Genomic DNA, 16,600 nt, shown 5'->3' on the forward strand with positions numbered 1-16,600 from the left:
GTGAACATGGACTTGGGGGGATGCCTACTGGGTCTTCTTACTTAGACTGGTGACTCACACCTATCAGTTTGAGTTGGTAATATTTTAATACGTATTGTTCATAGGCTAACGAAATAAAATAGGTGCTAAACACCTGAAATTAATATAATGTTGTACATCAATTACACTTTAATTTAAAAAGAAAGCAGGCTGTTAAAGATTATAGTAACCCCCTTTAAAAAATTGACCTAAATTTCACATGCCTGTAATCCTGGACAATAGAATTTAATATTTAAATGAAGGGGAATATCTTAATTTCAGATAGTTTAGTATTACTAAGGTCTCTTTCATATCCACTCTTGGCTTGTCAGTTGGCTGCCTGATGAGTGTTAAGACGAGATATTATCCCATTTCAATCAACATGGCAGAGTCCCTGAAATGGGTAAGATTGTCCTAGAGTAGATGGGGAAGGGTATCAAAGAAGTTCAGGCTCTCTAGAAGCCTCTTCTCTAATGGGTATTGTTTATGATCTTCTAGCTTAAAAAAAAAACCTCTTTACCATTCAGAGCTGAGATTCACTTCTCTTGCCTATCAGTGGGAAGTTAGAAGCTAATTTCTCGAAGGATGATTATCACTGTCTTTATTTCAAACATCTGTGCCTTTTGTGGTCTTCACCCTGTTTTGGGTTTACTGTCTTTGAATGTGAAGAGACAAGCAATGGAAGCACACAGACTTTCCATCAAACAGGATGAACCCCCAGGGCACCTGTCTAGTGCCTTTGTGCCTCTCATGAGCTTAGGAGAGTCAGCCTGGAAGGAGGAAGGACAAGCGGTGTTTCACGTAGCTCACAATTCCTGGCCTCTAATTACTCTCCTGAGATCACTTGTACTTCCTGGCCCATCTGGGATCGGGGACTTCATTGTTCTAATCCTGAACCTTTATCCCTTGGCAATAAAACCCACGAGTCCCTTTGGATGGATTTGCCATGGCTGTTCCCAGCTTGTCCTCTCTGGGAACAGAAGTGACTTCAGCTGCTGCTCTGCTGTTTGCACAAGGCAAAGGCGATCACCTCTTCTCTCCTCCCATCTCAACTTTTTCTGTCACCTGAAATTTTAGAAGTATTACATACACTGTTCAATGAAAAAGTATGATGCTGAACAGTTTTTTTAATCGATTTCTTTTTTTTTTTTTTTTTGCCGTACGCGGGCCTCTCACTGTTGTGGCCTCTCCCGTTGCGGAGCACAGGCTCCGGGCACGCAGGCTCAGCGGCCATGGCTCACGGGCCCAGCCGCTCCGCGGCATGTGGGATCTTCCCGGACCGGGGCACGAACCCGTGTCCCCTGCATCGGCAGGCGTACTCGCAACCACTGCGTCACCAGGGAAGCCCGGCAGGTGGATTCTTAACCACTGTGCCACCAGGGAAGCCCCTGAACAGTTTTAAAACATCCTACCTTTTATGTAAAAAAGGGAAAAATTAAAATGAGCATTTGAATATGCCTAAGGAAGTCTGGGAGGATACACAAGACACTAATAAAAATGGTTATTTGCTTGTGGAGTAAGGGTGAGTTTCAATTTGAATAGGTGGGGTACAGGGTAAGAGCCAGTGGGGGACAGAGAGAAAGTGAGATTTTCTACTGTATTCTTTTGTAATTTGAACTATGAGAATGTACTACCATCTAAAAATTGCCCAACAAAAATTAACTTTAAAAAGGTTTTCTGGGCTTCCCTGGTGGCGCAGTGGTTGAGAGTCCGCCCGCCGATGCAGGGGACACGGGTTCGTGCCCCAGTCCGGGAAGATCCCACATGCCGCAGAGCGGAGCGGCTGGGCCCGTGAGCCATGGCCGCTGAGCCTGCGCGTCCGGAGACTGTGCTTCGCAACGGGAGAGGCCCGCGTACCACAAAAAAAAAAAAAAAAAAAAAGCTATCTAAGCACCAGATAAACAGATGAGTACTGTCAGGTTTTTGGAGGAAGTTGTGTCACTGATTTCCCAAGAGGAGGAAGGGATTGTAGACATCTTCCTCTTTTGTAAGGCTATGACGGGTAAAAAGAGGGTCTGTGTAGTTCTTCTTTCATATTTCTGCCTTGAAAACCTAGAGACTCTTTGGGCTCTGCTGGAAGAAAATTTAGTGTTAAAAAGCATCTACTTAACACCTTTTTTGATGAGTCAGAGCTTTTCACTGCTGATGCAACAGGGAATTTATTGGTTCACATAACTGAGAAGCCCAGGGGCAGACAACCTTCAGGCATGGTTTGATCCAGGTCCTTAGAAGCTAAGATTAGAAATCTGCCTCCTTTTTGAGTCTGTATTCCTCTGTACTGGCTTTTTTTTTTTTTTTTTTTTTTAATTTAGGCTCTCCTTTTATGGAGGCAAAGTGACTGATTACTAGCAGCCCTAGGCTCCTCTTCAGCTAGTTTTACAGATCCAGAAGAAAGAAAACGCCTTCTTTTCCTGCTGTTACCAAAATTCTTGGGCCGGGGTCTCATTGGTACAACTCAGACACAGCCCCTCTCCGATCCAGTCACCAACGCCAGGAAGGTACTGGGCTTTGACTGGATAAGCCTGGGAGCCCTGGAGCCCAGGGTTGGGGTTAGCCTCACACAGGTAACATGGACTCAGAGAGGCGGAAGATGGTTCCTCAAAGGCTAAATATCATGAGGGCTGTTTCTAAGATAAATAGAAAAGGTAGAAAAGGGTACTAGACGTGCCTCCCCTACCTCCCTGCAAAAACGAAACAAAACTGAAGTGCACAGTATCTACTCTGCAATGTATCATTTCTAGCATCATGGAGATGAAATGATACACAAGACATACCTCATAGAGCTTAGACTAGAGTCATGTGAACGTGCAACTATGTACACATGTAGCAATAAAAAAATAGTAAGTGCTATAACAGCAATAATAGTAATAGCTAACATTTATTCAGTGCTTTCTAGATTCTAGGCTAGTCTAACATTTATTTGTTTTAACTCATTTAATCTCCAGAAGAACCAGAAAGTAGCAGCTGTTATTTCATTTTGTAAATGAGAAAGTAGAGGCACAGAGAGGTTATTTAAAAGTGCTCTAGGGACTTCCCTGGTGGCGCAGTGGTTAGGAATGTGCCTGCCAATGCAGGGGACACGGGTTCAAGCCCTGGTCCAGGAAGATCCCACATGGTGTGGAGCAACTAAGCCCGTGCGCCACAACTACTGAGCCTGTGCTCTAGAGCCTGTGAGCCACAACTACTGAGCCTGCGTGCCACAACTACTGAAGCCCATGCACCTAGAGCCCGTGCTTTGCAACAAGAGAAACCACCACAATGAGAAGACTGTGCACCGCAACAGAGAGTAGCCCCTGCTCGCCGCAACCAGAGAAAGCCCACGCATAGCAGTGAAAACCCAGTGCAGCCAAAAATAAATAAATAATTTCCAAAAAAGTGCTCTAGGGACTTCCCTGGTGGTCCAGTGGCTAAGACTCTGCACTCCCAATGCAGGGGGCCCAGGTTCAATCCCTGATCAGGGAGCTAGATCCCACTTGCCGCAACTAAGAGTTCACGTGCTGCAACTGAATGATCCCACATGCTGCAACTAAAGATCCCACACACCACAGTGAAGATCCTGTGTGCCACAACAAACATTTGGCGCAGCCAAATAAACAAACAAATAAAATTTAAAAATAAAAGTGCTCTAGTTAGAAAATAAACATGGTTACCGTAGGGGAAGGGGGGGGAGACAAATTAGGGGATTAACAGATGTACACTACTATATATAAAATAGATAAACAACAAGACTTACTGTATAGCACAGGGAACAGTATTCAATATTTTGTAATAACCTATAATGGAAAAGAATCTGGAAAAGAATATATATGTCTGAATCACTTTGCTGTATACCCAAAACTAACACAACATTGTAAATCAACTATACTTCAGTTAAAAAAAAAAAAAGAAAAAGTGCTTTAGGAGCATAGAGAGTTATTATGGATTCTACCAGCCTGAATAGTGAGATCGCCATGCAGGGGGCGCTGTTTGAAGAGGACTTAAAATTCTAGCAGGATTTCACTGTAGAGGGAGAGGGAAACAGCTTGATTCTAGCAGCAAGAAACAAAGGAATGTAGCAGAGGAAGTGCAGGAAGTGTTTAGGAAATGGCAAGAAGTAAAGGTTGACTTTAACATTGGGCTTTTGCAAAAGTGAGGTGAAAAAAGAAGTGAGGGGAAGAATGGTTCTTTGGGACCAGTTGTAAAGGTTGGCTGCTGCTGTGAGGAGTTGGACTTGTTCAGGAGTCTGTAGGATTTGTGAGTAGGGGGAGTGGCGTGGATAAACAAGAAAAGGGCCAGACCCCTGAGTGTTTTGAGATGGAGACTTTGGCTTTATTTCTCTGCCTTACATTCTTGAGATGTTTTGGAAGGTTTTTGCAAATGTCCTGTTGGGTGGCATTTTGGTGATTGTAGTTCTTTAAATGATTTAGGTAAGCCCTAGTGAAGGGTCTTTTAAAAAGGAGACCATTTCTTGACATTCTGTTTTCTGTAATGACTACTGAGGGAGAGGTAAAGCAAAGCCAGGCTCTTATAGAACACTTTCCACGCAAGACAAGCAGGTCTCTGTTTCTGTCTCTGTTTCACAGTAAGGCCATTCAGGACTCAGAACCAAGAAGATAACATGGTCCGCTTATTTAATGGTCTCCTGTTTGCTCTTCTATTTTGTTCCGACATTAAACGGTGTTAGAATTGAGAATTAGGACTCTCTTTCCCTGCCAAAAGAAAACACAAGTGGCTTGTGGACTGCAAGATTTACTCTCACAGATACTTCCAGAGTAATATAAAATCTTGGCCATGCATCCACAGAAAGGAGCTGGCGGCATATGCCCCAGCCTCCTCTCCTGAATGCAGGCTCCGTGCCCAGAAGGACGTCATAAATCACTTATAATTTATGTTGAGTCCAATCGTGTGCTACGCCCCGCTAGTTGGCTGGTGTCTGTCCTCTGCACACTGTGACCTCCCTTCTTCAGAGCATACAGGGACTTTTTCAGATGAGCCATAGGACAGAGAGCTGAGGATTTTCCCTTGGGCTGGTCCAGCCAAGCAGTCAAGGGGGAAAAAGACTGAAGACTCTTGTTCTTACAGTTTTGCCACGGGTCTTGCTTGCTCTCTCCTACCCTGGAGGTGGGGAAGGGGCAGAAAATAAGACCATTGTTAGCCTATTTTCTTTTGTTTAGCCTATTTCTTTTAATCCATTGTTTTCAACAAATACACTTTTTTTTTTTTTTTCTGAGTGCCAACAACCTGCAAAGAAAGCACTGCTGGGGATACAGCAGTCAATGAAACAGAGTTTTGGTTCTCATGGAGACTACACTTACACAAAGTTAGTAGGTCCCATGTCGGAGGTCAGGACACAGTTTGCAGGTTAAGAAGAAGGATAAAGATCGGAAAAGGAGCAAGCTATTCTCCAACAGGTATACAGGGAAGGGACATCTAATAAGGTGACCTTTGAGCAAAGACTTGAAGGAAGTGAGGGGGTGAGCAGGAAGTGATGGAATGAGCCATGTGGGGGTCTGAAAAATCGCATCCCAGTAAGGCCAGAGGCCACCAGGCAGGAGTTTGCCTCAGGTGAGAAGCAGCAGGGGCTGGAGGGGCTGGAGCAGAGAGAGCCAGGAGGGAGTGGTTAGGAGCGGATCAGGTTGGGGGAGGGCCATCCTGGAGTAGGGGGTGGGGCATCTTAGGGACCATGCCAAGGAGCTGAGATGTTATTCAGTGTGAGATGGACAGCCATTGGAAGTTTTGGAAGAGTGGTCCTTTTCAAATACTTGAAAAACCAGAGTATAGGTATGAAGTCGGGAAAATGGGACACAGTGCTTCCTTCACTTGGAGAGAACATGAACTGTTGTAATCAGGATTGAACTGTCAGAACTTTAATTCACCCAAAGTGGGGAGTAAAACAGAAATCATGGTTCTGCACAAAGAAATACTGGCAAGGGTGTAGAGAAAAGGGAACCCTCTTCCACTCTTGGTGGGAATGTAAATTGGTGCAGCCACTGTGAAAAAGAGTAGGGAGATTCCTCAAAAAACTAAAAATAGAACTACCGTATAATCAGCAATTCCACTCCTGGGAATATATCCAAAGAAAACGAAAACACTAATTCGAAAAGATACATGCACCCCAATGTTCATAGTAGCATTACTTACAATAGCTAAGATATGGAATGAACCTAAGTGTCCATCAGCAGATGAATGGATAAAGAAGATGTGGTACATATTTACAACGGAATATTACTCAGCCATAAAAAGAATGAAACACTGCCATTTGCAGGAATGTCAATGGACCTAGAGGTTATTATACTTAGTGAAATAAGTCAGACAGAGAAAGACAAATACTGTATGTTATCACTTATATGTGGAATCTAAAAAATAAAACGAATGAATACAACAACACAGAAACAGATCACAGAAACAGAGAACAAACTAGTGGTTACCAGTGGGGAGAGGGAAGGGAGGAGGGGCAAGATAGGAGTAGAGGATTGAGATAGAAACTACTACACATAAAAGAAATAAGCAATAAGAATATATTGTACAGCACAGGGAAATATAGCCGATTTTGTAATAGCTTTAAATGGAGTATAATCCATAAAAATATTGAATCACTATGTTGTACACTTGAAACTAATACAATAATGTAAATCAACTATATAAAAAAAAAGAAATGGTTTTGCTTGGCCTTGCGGTAAAAATCACACATGCTTTTTCAATTAGGATAAAACTGAGTAACCATGAGGCATTTACTCAACTGGCAACAATACTTTTCATGGAGAAGCCCAACTATTACATTCAGTGATCTGTGTCCTGCTAAGTCTCTTCCCCGGCAGGATTCTGGGTATGCTACAGCTGTGAGTGAGGCCCACCCCGCCACCCACCCCAGCATTACTGCTGTTGTTGAGCAGCCGCGCCCCGCCCCCAGCATTACTGCTGTTGTTGAGCAGCCGCGCGCCCCCCCCCCCAGCATTACTGCTGTTGTTGAGTAGATGAGTGTGAGCTTCAGAGTCCAAGGGCAGCTGGTGGATACTTGGGATCAGATTCTAGGAGGTTTCCATGACCCACTTTGCTCTCAGTGGACCCAGAGTCACTCTTGCTGTTTTCCACTCACAGACGACTGGCTCAAGTCTAGAGCTGTGGGGAGCGTGGGCTTGACTAATGGGCCGAAGTTACAGGGAGGGAGTGTGATTTTGGCTCCTGGTGAGGTATTCCTTCCTAAAAGTGAGGGCAATGGAGAACTGGAGGGGGCTCTGCCACAAAGGGACCCTCCTGCCTCCGAATGTCTTCAGGCAGGTGAGCACATCTTAGGAATGTTCCTGAAAGGACTCCTGCTTTGTGTGGTATGTTGGACTAGAATGACCTCGCGGATTCATTCCAATGCAAGACACTTCTGAGCCCATGAAAAAGTGTCCAGTGAATGTGTTCTGCAAACACACAGACACTCTGTAAACATGAGGCACATATTTTAAAAGATGAAGAGTGAGATACTTGTTCTGGGAGTACGGTGGTTGGAACTTGGTGCCTTGACAAAATACCTTCCGTGCTTAGTTGCCTGTAGTTTGTTCTCCTTGGCCCAGGACACAGATATCTGCATTATGTGTTAAAAATGCCCTCAGCCAAAGACCAAACAAATAGCCAAAGGCATTTTCCTATCAGGGCCCCTTTATAGGAGGTAGAGCAAAAGAACAAAGCAGTGGAGTTTGATTCGAGGTCTAGCTCCAGTATTTACATGGAAGAAAGAGGAGGGATTTTTAGCTGAGATTAAGTTAGAATTAAAGCAACAGAAAACTTAACACTAAACTAAAGCATCCTCTGGGATCCATAACGGAAAGGCAGAAACAAGGGGATATTTTCGGGCTCTCTGATGATTTTTTTTTTTTTTAAGTTCAAATATGAAACCTTTTAAAAGGTGCCCAAAGCAGAGATAACAGAATGGCCTTGATTAGTGATCCAGGATCACCCACTATTTGAGCCGGACCACCTGTCCTTTAGCGGCCATTGAATCTCATCCCTCGATTTACAGATAATGGGTCAGGGGCCTTGGAACTTGAAGACTTCCCAACATCACACAACTGGCCGTGGAAGTTCTGGAGCTAGCATCCAAGACTTCTGACAACTCTTTTGTGTTTTGGGCCACTTTACCAGAGGAGCAAACAATTAGAAGCTCTGTTTCCTAAGAGCCAGGGGCAGATGGCCACAATGACTGTGTTCTGAATAGGCAGTGCCTTCAGTTTCCCAGGATGTGGGCTCGTCCTGTGCCCAGTGGTGCCTGCAACCTCAAGCTTAGTGCAGCACAGCTGGGGGTCTCTGGGCCCACCCCCAGGAGTAGGGGCTGAGATCCCGCTGTGAGAGGTCTCAGAGGCCTGCTCCCGCTGGAGGCCCAGTCAGGTGTGAATGGGTCCTACAATCTCGTGAGACTGCAGTGGTCAGGGTCCTACTGAACCCCTCACACAATCTCCCCAGTGCCCCAGTGGCATTGTGGGTGCTCTTGTTTGGCTTCCTGTGCTGACCGGGGTTCTCTCCTCTTTGACAAAACCTGAACACGTTGGAGCTGCCTTTAAGCAACGGTACTCTTTTTACATAAAAGAGCTCCCATAAAAGAACAGCTCCTTCTGGCCCCCCATACCCAGGTAACTTTGTCTGTTGAAATCGCCAGCATTTCAGTGAGCTGTTGTCACTTGCTTCTGCAAGGGGTGGTGGAGAGTGGGGCTGGGTGAGTGACCTAAAGGGGCGTGGGGTTTCTGTGTGTGTCTCCAAGTGAACCAATGAGATGTTCAGTATCATTCTTTTGACCTTTCATTCACTTACTCACTCATTTATTCATTTTCTTGTTTGTTTACATTCTGAGTCTGACCAAAAAAAAAAGTTGGACAAAACTTAGAACAAAAAGTACACATATGCTATACATAAAATATAAATGAAGTCAGGTCACTTGCTTAGAAGGAGGAAGCAGATTTCATCCATGAATTATATGAAATCTATGGTAAATATCAAGCTTTTCTCTGACTTTTCTGGCAACCAAGACACATAATTCCTAGTTATCAGAAAGGGGGAAAAAATCCAATTTCTTTAAGAGACTAAGTGTTGCTATTCTGGGGCTCATGTCATCGCTTAATACAAAGCTGCTGGTCCAAGGCACGTCCCTCCCTCCCCCACCCAGTGTCCTAGCATCAGGCCACCTGGAGCACCCCCCAAAAAACACGTTCTCAGTGTGTGTGAGGGTGTGGCTTGGGGCAATGGGGTTTCATTTAGGTCTTGAAATTATGTTGTCCGGGGTGACTTTAGGATTTGCAAATTATGAAGCCAGGGGTAGGAATTTTAGGGGGGGTCAGAATCTAGTCCCACTGTGCATACCCACTCTCCAGCAACGTACCTTTCCTTTTCCCCAAAGAGCCCTAGGTAGATCCCTTCTGTGGCCCTGTTTTAGGTGTTTTAGGTGTCAAGGTGCTCTCTTGAACAGGACATCCAGAGGGAATAGAGTTTGGCAGAACGCACTTTGAGGAATGTTGGCTCAAAGGATTAGAAGATGGTATGACGAAAGGGGCGAATGGAACTAGTGGTCATATAGACATGTAGGGTTTAGGAACTAATATTATAGGCATATAAGGTGAATACTACTGAAGTCCCACCCTGAGTTCCTAAACTCCTAAACTCTGAAGTTGTACCAGGAATTTAATTTCTTCCAGAAGAAGAAAGAGCCAGTGTTGAGATTCCCATTCCTTTACATACTATGAAAACATGAATTAACTCCATCCTCCCAAGACTTGGGATTTGTCAGGGGATACACCAGAACACTCTAGAACTTGTGAGTATGGCAGGGAAAAGAATTACAGAAATGTTGGACTTTTGTAATAGATGATGTGAGAAAGAAAACACTAGAAAAGTAGTCCCTTCTGTCTGGGGTTCAGATGAGTTACCTGAGTGTCTACTGAAATTTTATTTTCCATGTAAGCGCATTCATACATTGCACATTCATCATTCATAGATGCCTGTGTTTTAGAATGCATCATTACTAAAGAAAGGAGTATTTCCAAGTGAGAAGTAGCCTTGGTGCTCCATAGTTGATACAGGATAATGTGTCTGGATTCTTGGCCACATTCCGTTATTTGGAAGACGAGGCTCAGTGGCTGAGCTTCAGGTCTTGGGCTAGGGTTATTTGCCCTGTCCTAATTATGTTGATTCCAATCACGTGGTTTGCTAGGCAACCAGAAAAACTGGGGTTTGAGCCTCAAGTCAACAGAATGAATATGCTCAATTCTACTTGAAATGTTTTTCATAATTATTTTAAGCAATGACTTGATTCTTACTTGTGCTTATTTTTTTAAAAGTATTAGAAAGGAAGATTTCTACAAGACAAAGTAGAGAGGAGCTGATAAGAAGGGGAGTTCTTAAGGAATTGCCTGATCAAGGTGAGGAAATTAATCATACATTTAAAATAATTTGATCCTTCCTTCTTTGGTCTTTCTTTCATTTTCTTTTGAAATTTAAGATGATCATGGTCTTTGGGAAATAAAGTACCACACTCTGAGAATCTTGCTTTAATTCAGAATGCCTTTGTGGGCTGCAGAGAATCTAAGGTTTTCTAGAGAAAGAATTCAATGACCTTTTTGGTGAGTCCTTCACCATATGTCACCCTAAACCTAAAGCTTTACAAAGCTACTCTGTGGCAGGAGATACAGATAAGATACAAATGCTTACATGATTCATTCTCTATTCTTGAGCTTCAATCTGTCTATACAAGTAAACTCAATTGTTTAAGTAAATGCAAAGTTTTAGCTTGGCTCATGCCTTTTGGTTTCTTAAGTCTACCAGTAAAAGAGAAGAGTGAGAAAAGAGATGGTAAACAGACCTCTCGTCCTTTATACTCTGTAATACACTCAAATGTACGGTCAATAAGGATTAATGGGCAAATTAAATTAATCTGCTTTATGTGTTCTCTCAAGTAATTTTCCCAGCATTGTTCTCTTTTCATTTCTTTGGATCTAGCTCTGTCTCACCATATCACTAACAATTATTATTTCCAAGTGTTTTTCCCCCAACCTCTAATCTTCTTCCCTTTTTTCCTCTATCCTCCCAGGGGGGAATCTTTCTCAAAAAGACAAGGATTAGATAGAAACTGAGATAGACCCTCAAAAGAAATACCAAGATGGTTATTTCTCCAAATAAATAGTACTGAATGATTTTCATTGCTCCCACTACTATAAAACTAAAGGAAATTTTTGTTGCAACATTGCTGACTTACCTCATGCCTTTCCTCACCCCACCCCTCTAAACATTTACGGGGGTAAAATATTATTATTGTGCTTTTATAGGCACAAATAAAATGCTGTTGATTTGGAATTGAAATAATAGTTCTTCTCATTTCCTGATATATATTCCTTGCTAAGAGCTTAACCTCTTTAGGCATTCACTATTTGTAAGTCCAAATGCCACGCTTTTCCCAGCATCTGAATATTCTAGAAGGAGCTAGGAGATGCTTTACTATTGTACTCCTGCAGAGAAAGTAGGGACGTCTGGAGTGAATACTGACATTTTTCTTGAGCCCTCAAAATTTTAGGTATTTTATTTATTGTACTTTTCTCACTCCATTTTATGAAGGAACTTAAAGTAGTCCCTAGTTTTCTATTACCTTGAAGCTAGTCATTTCCTTCCTGGGACTTTTAGAAATAAAAAATGTACATCCTTAACATTTTTTGTACTTGAAGGTGGGCTTGCTACTGGTATCAAAGTTTGCTTCCTCCCTAATCTCCCTGGAGACGGCAGAGAAATTACATGTCCACTGAAAGCTCAATGCTGGGCCATCACCTTTATAGCGTGGGCCAGTGCACTGTTTTGGTGTCCTTTATTTGGAAACCTTTTCGAAGAAAGGAAACATTTCTGATCGAAACTGTTAATGAGTATTAAAGTTAGAGACTAAAGGCCTCTTTTTTTACCCAATTAAAAATTATAGCTAGAAAAGTGTTTACTTTTTCTAAAGACAAGTGGCAGTGGTCAGCTGAAAGAAATGCTTAATATTGCTTGGTTTTATTTTGCCTAATCTGTTAAACTATTTGCAAGATGGATTACAATTTCATATACTTACTTTCCAGAAATCTGACTCTATTGGATTTTTTTATTTAATGTTTGCAGACCGAACGTGAAAAGTTTTAAAACATAAAATAACAAAACAGTCTTTAACATAAACATAGTGTAGTAGGTTTAATGTTTGGGAAGTCATCAATTACTGAATCTTACTTTCTACTTTTTGCATGGTCCCTATATAGAACTACAGAAATTACCAAATACTTAGAAGTTCCCAGTGAGGCTTATTGTAAATAGAGCCCTTCCCCACTTTCAGCCAAGGGCTGGGGAAAATAGTTTTCTGTCATTTTTCCAAAAACAATTATCTTGAGAATTTCGGTCTGTTTTCAGCTCTAGCCAGAGACTGGAAGCTGCTGTGCTTGGTGAAAACCTCGTCTCTTCTGCCAGTGAAGGTTCATTCTTTGCCTTCATGTTCTTGACCTCGTCGTAGCTCTTGACAGTGCTTGTCAATCATGCCCTTTATTCAGTGAGCCAAATAGACTTTTAAAATCCTGCCAGCTACCCTGGATTTGACCTCATCCCATTCCACCCCATACCTTCACTCCCAGCTATTATTATTCCTTTTAGATGACCTTTTTTATGCCAAGATCTAGCTTCAATCTAAAAATTCAGTGATTGGCCTTCTCTCCTGAGAAGTCCATGGTCTGCTCCAGGTTTAGTCACATCTTCTGGTTCTTACCTTCCATCTTTTCCCTAGCTTTAACATGAAGGCATGTAGATGCTTTTGCCTGCATAACAGCCTCCTTTCTTTTTCTCCCATGGTGTCCTCTTTTACCTTCTAATGAGTCACTCAACTTCTGTTCTTACATGATTTTCTTCTTGTCTCTGTTCCTCTGTTAACTGTATCCCCAATGTACCAGTTTACCAGAAAGAGGGAAATCCCTCAAATACTCTCATGCTTCTTATTTAACCACTTATTTCTGTGTGTTTTATCTCTTGGTTTACTTTAAGCTTACGACTCTTGTCTGAGTTTTCTCCTTCCTTTGCATACAAATGCTCCTGTAAGACTTGGAGTGGGCACATCTTACTGTAACCTGCAGCCTGGCTCAGCATCTTGTCTTGCCTTCCTTTGCTGAGCTTGTATTTTACTTACATACATAAACTATATCAAGGACTTGACTTATTTTAATTCTATTGATAAAATAATACACAAAACTAGAAAACCTTTTCAATACACACACCAATTAATTAATAATAACTTCAGTTCTCCTCTGTTTTATTCTTGAATTCCATATTTATTACAAACATGACTCCTTTTTCTATTATTTCCTATACTTTGGCTTTATATCTCAGAGTAAGTATCTTTCTACATTGTTGATTATTTCTTTCTATCTTGTGATAATCCAATTTCTTCTTGTGCCCACAATTATTTAATTTTCTCTCTAGGTTTTTCTGTTCTGCATTTTAAAAATTAGTTATTTAGTCTACTAAAGAATTTTTAATGTAATAATGGTTAAAACAATTAAATTGTCATTAACATGATTTCAACATGTTTTCATTACCAACTAAAATCATAGAAAACAAAGGTAAATTTATATTTGGGTTACCTAAAAATTGAGGATTTTTATATAAAGAAGTGGTTTTCTATTTTGTCTGGAATTTTCTGTTCTTATATTATTTTTTGTTTTTCTTAATCCAGTACCTGGATATTATATTGTGTCTCCCCTCCCTCTTTTTTTTACTAGCAAATTTCTTGGAATCCAGTAATAAGAACTAAGAATCTTTTGTTTTCTTGTTGGTTTGTTGTATAGTCTTTTAAAAATCATTATCTTAATTTTATTGAAATAGTTGAGATCTACTTGCAATGGCATTGCCTTCAATTGTTGTCTATTTTAGTTTTATACAGGAATCGGGTTATAGGTACTTGGAAGTTACGTGAATAAGGAACAGTTGTTCATTTTAAGTATGACATAATTCTGTGACATGTATTTTACTTATTAAAATGCCATGCTTGTTTTTGTCAATAAGGCCAATGGATTTTATTGTTAAGCCAAAGCAATTCAATCATTTAATGAAAACTTGGGAGATGGTCTCTGTTTTAGAATGACTGCCAAAATAAGATTAATCAAAAATTGCATAAAATCAGCTCTAATCATGCATTTCTTCAAGTTTGCTAAGTAAAAACTTCCAATCATTAATTTCACTTTTACAGTGGTAGCACAGCTTGTTAAAATTTTCCTGATACGAACTACGGTTAAATTTTCAAGCATCACTGAATTAAGAGTTTCGGCAAAATCTCTCTCACTTTAGAAACTCTTAGGAATTTATAAACATTCAGGGGTGTTAAAATTACTTATTTGTGATTTAGATAACATAAATTTTAATTTCAGTTGTGATTTTTTTAAATTCCCCTGTAATTGCTTTATTTACATTTTTTTCCTAATGTTTTCAAATTATTATTAGCCCAACTTAAAGACTTACTGGTCAGCTATATATGACAATTCCCTGAGTACATTTTAATATTTCCATAAATAGGAAAATGAAAATACAGTTAGCCTTACTGCCATCTTTCCCTGAATAGAGTAGCAGTTATATTACTGTGTAAAGTTAACATGTCATGGATGTAATATTCTGGAGACAGTGGTGCTTGGAAATGTTCATATTCTCCCACTAATCGTTTGTATGTGTAGTTGCATTTCATGTTATTTGTGTATTTGCATTCACCTTGTGTTTTTGGTGCTTGTTAAAAATGTTTATTCCATTTTTCAGATTCCTTTTTTCACAGGTCAGTTTCTGAATGACAAAGAGACTCCTAAGTATTGACTTCAACCAAAACTAAGCCCAAGAAGAGAGGGACTCTCCTGCCTAGGGATATTTTATAATTAGGTTAATCGTTCCTAACTGTCTTGAGATGCCTCCTGGATACTCCCTCCATAGCTTCTTTCCTCCAAGACTAAGAATTTTCTAGCTCTTTCATTTGAATGAATTATTCAGTAAAACATGGTGAAAATAGTCCAGGATGTATTTGGTTCCCAGGTCTGAAACATAAACCTGAACCCTACAGTCCTAGTAACTGGAAATTTTGGTTTTAAGAAAGCCATCAAGTTAGACATCGAGGTGTTTCTCTCCCCATTTTTAGATGGAGATGTAACAGTTAACTTTGAAAATTCAAACGGGCACATGATACCCATCGGAGAGGAATCTACCCGAGAGGAAAATGTAGTAAAATCTGAAGAAGGTAATGGCTCTGTAGCTGAAAAAGCACCACCTCTGGAGGAAAAGGCAGAAGATAAGAAAGGTAAAATCAAGAGAAACCCCATATTCTTTTACAGCTCAAAGTTGAGAAGCAGGTCTTAGGCTTCAAATAGTGACCCTAAGACCAGTAGAGAGGAGTTCTGCAAATACAAAGAGGAGAGAAACGATAACTAGCAAAGAGAAATTGGATGGTTTCCTCAGGTAGCTACATCCATTTTATAAGCACATCATTTAATGTTTTATTAAAGGGGGCTAATTAATAGTAAGAATCGGAAGGGGTGGCCTCTTCTATCATTGGAGATGTCTGGGAATGTTATCCTTTCCTCAGGAGCTTTTTCTCAGTATCTTTTTTTTTTTAATTTATTTATTTAATTTATTTATTTTTGGCTGCATTGGGTCTTTGTTGCTGCATGCGGGCTTTCTCTAGTTGCAGCGAGCAGGGGCTACTCTTGGTTGTGGCGCGTGGACTTCTCACTGCAGTGGCTTCTCTTGTTGCGGAGCTTGGGCTCTAGGCGCGCGGGCTTCAGTAGTTATGGCACACAGGCTCAGTAGTTGTGGCTCGCGGGCTCTAGAGCGCAGGCTCAATAGTTGTGGCACACGGGCTTAGTTGCTCTGTGGCATGTGGGATCTTCCTGGACCAGGGCTCGAACCCGTGTCCCCTGCATTGGCAGGTGGATTCTTAACCACTGCACCACCAGGGAAGCCCCTCAGTATCTTTAAAAAAAAAAAGCCAGGAGTCTGAACATCTTTCTCTGCTGGTTACTTTCAAATTATAGCAGCTCAGCTTGGAGGAATAGCATAACAAGATGGCTCGCTTAGCCCAGCATTATCTCCTTAGAAGTGGGAGCTTGGCTGGTGGCATCCGCACACCCAACATTGTAAGTTCTGGTCCAGGTTCAGGCATTTCTGGGAGACCCAGGAATAGTTCCCAGTAATGCCGGGGATTCTGGTTGCTGGAATGGCCATAACCTCTGCTCCATGATTTGTCTGTGCAATTGGAAATTTCAAAATATGCCAGAGGCAATTATGCCGTGCCCTGAAGGCTTCTTTAGAGACTTTGGTTTCCAAAGTGAAATACTATGGTAGATTGCAGAACTGCAAAATACTTGTCTATCAAGGACCCCCAGAACATTCACAAGTTCCTGGTCACTGATTGACTACATCTCCATACCATTCCTATCACGGTTGCAGGAACCCCCAAGCCTCTTACTTATGCAAACCTGAACTGAAACCCCCGTAAGGTAATGCTTTGTTGGGAGATTCTAGATGATTTCCTGCTGCATAGAAATGAATCCTCAGAAAACATGCTATTTTTCCATAATGCCTGCCTCTGAGCTGGATG

General features: G+C 41.4%; 1 protein-coding gene across 4 annotated transcripts in view; it reads left to right on the forward strand.

The window, feature by feature from the left end:
- PHACTR2 (phosphatase and actin regulator 2) overlaps nt 1-16,600 on the forward strand; it is a 253,020-nt gene that overhangs the window by 189,530 nt on the left and 46,890 nt on the right. For all 4 annotated transcript variants that reach the window (XR_003793690.1, XM_029223676.1, XM_029223674.1 and 1 more), the window contains exons 3-4: nt 10,311-10,391; nt 15,143-15,301. Coding sequence is in view for 3 of the 4 variants with exons in the window: in XM_029223676.1 (XP_029079509.1) it covers nt 10,311-10,391; nt 15,143-15,301 (240 nt within the window). In the remaining variant the exon portion in view is untranslated. The remainder of the gene's footprint in view (nt 1-10,310; nt 10,392-15,142; nt 15,302-16,600) is intronic.

Source organism: Monodon monoceros, unplaced genomic scaffold (assembly GCF_005190385.1).
Source record: "Monodon monoceros isolate NGI ecotype Baffin Bay Population unplaced genomic scaffold, NGI_Narwhal_1 Super_Scaffold_15, whole genome shotgun sequence".
Taxonomy (NCBI): domain Eukaryota; kingdom Metazoa; phylum Chordata; class Mammalia; order Artiodactyla; family Monodontidae; genus Monodon; species Monodon monoceros.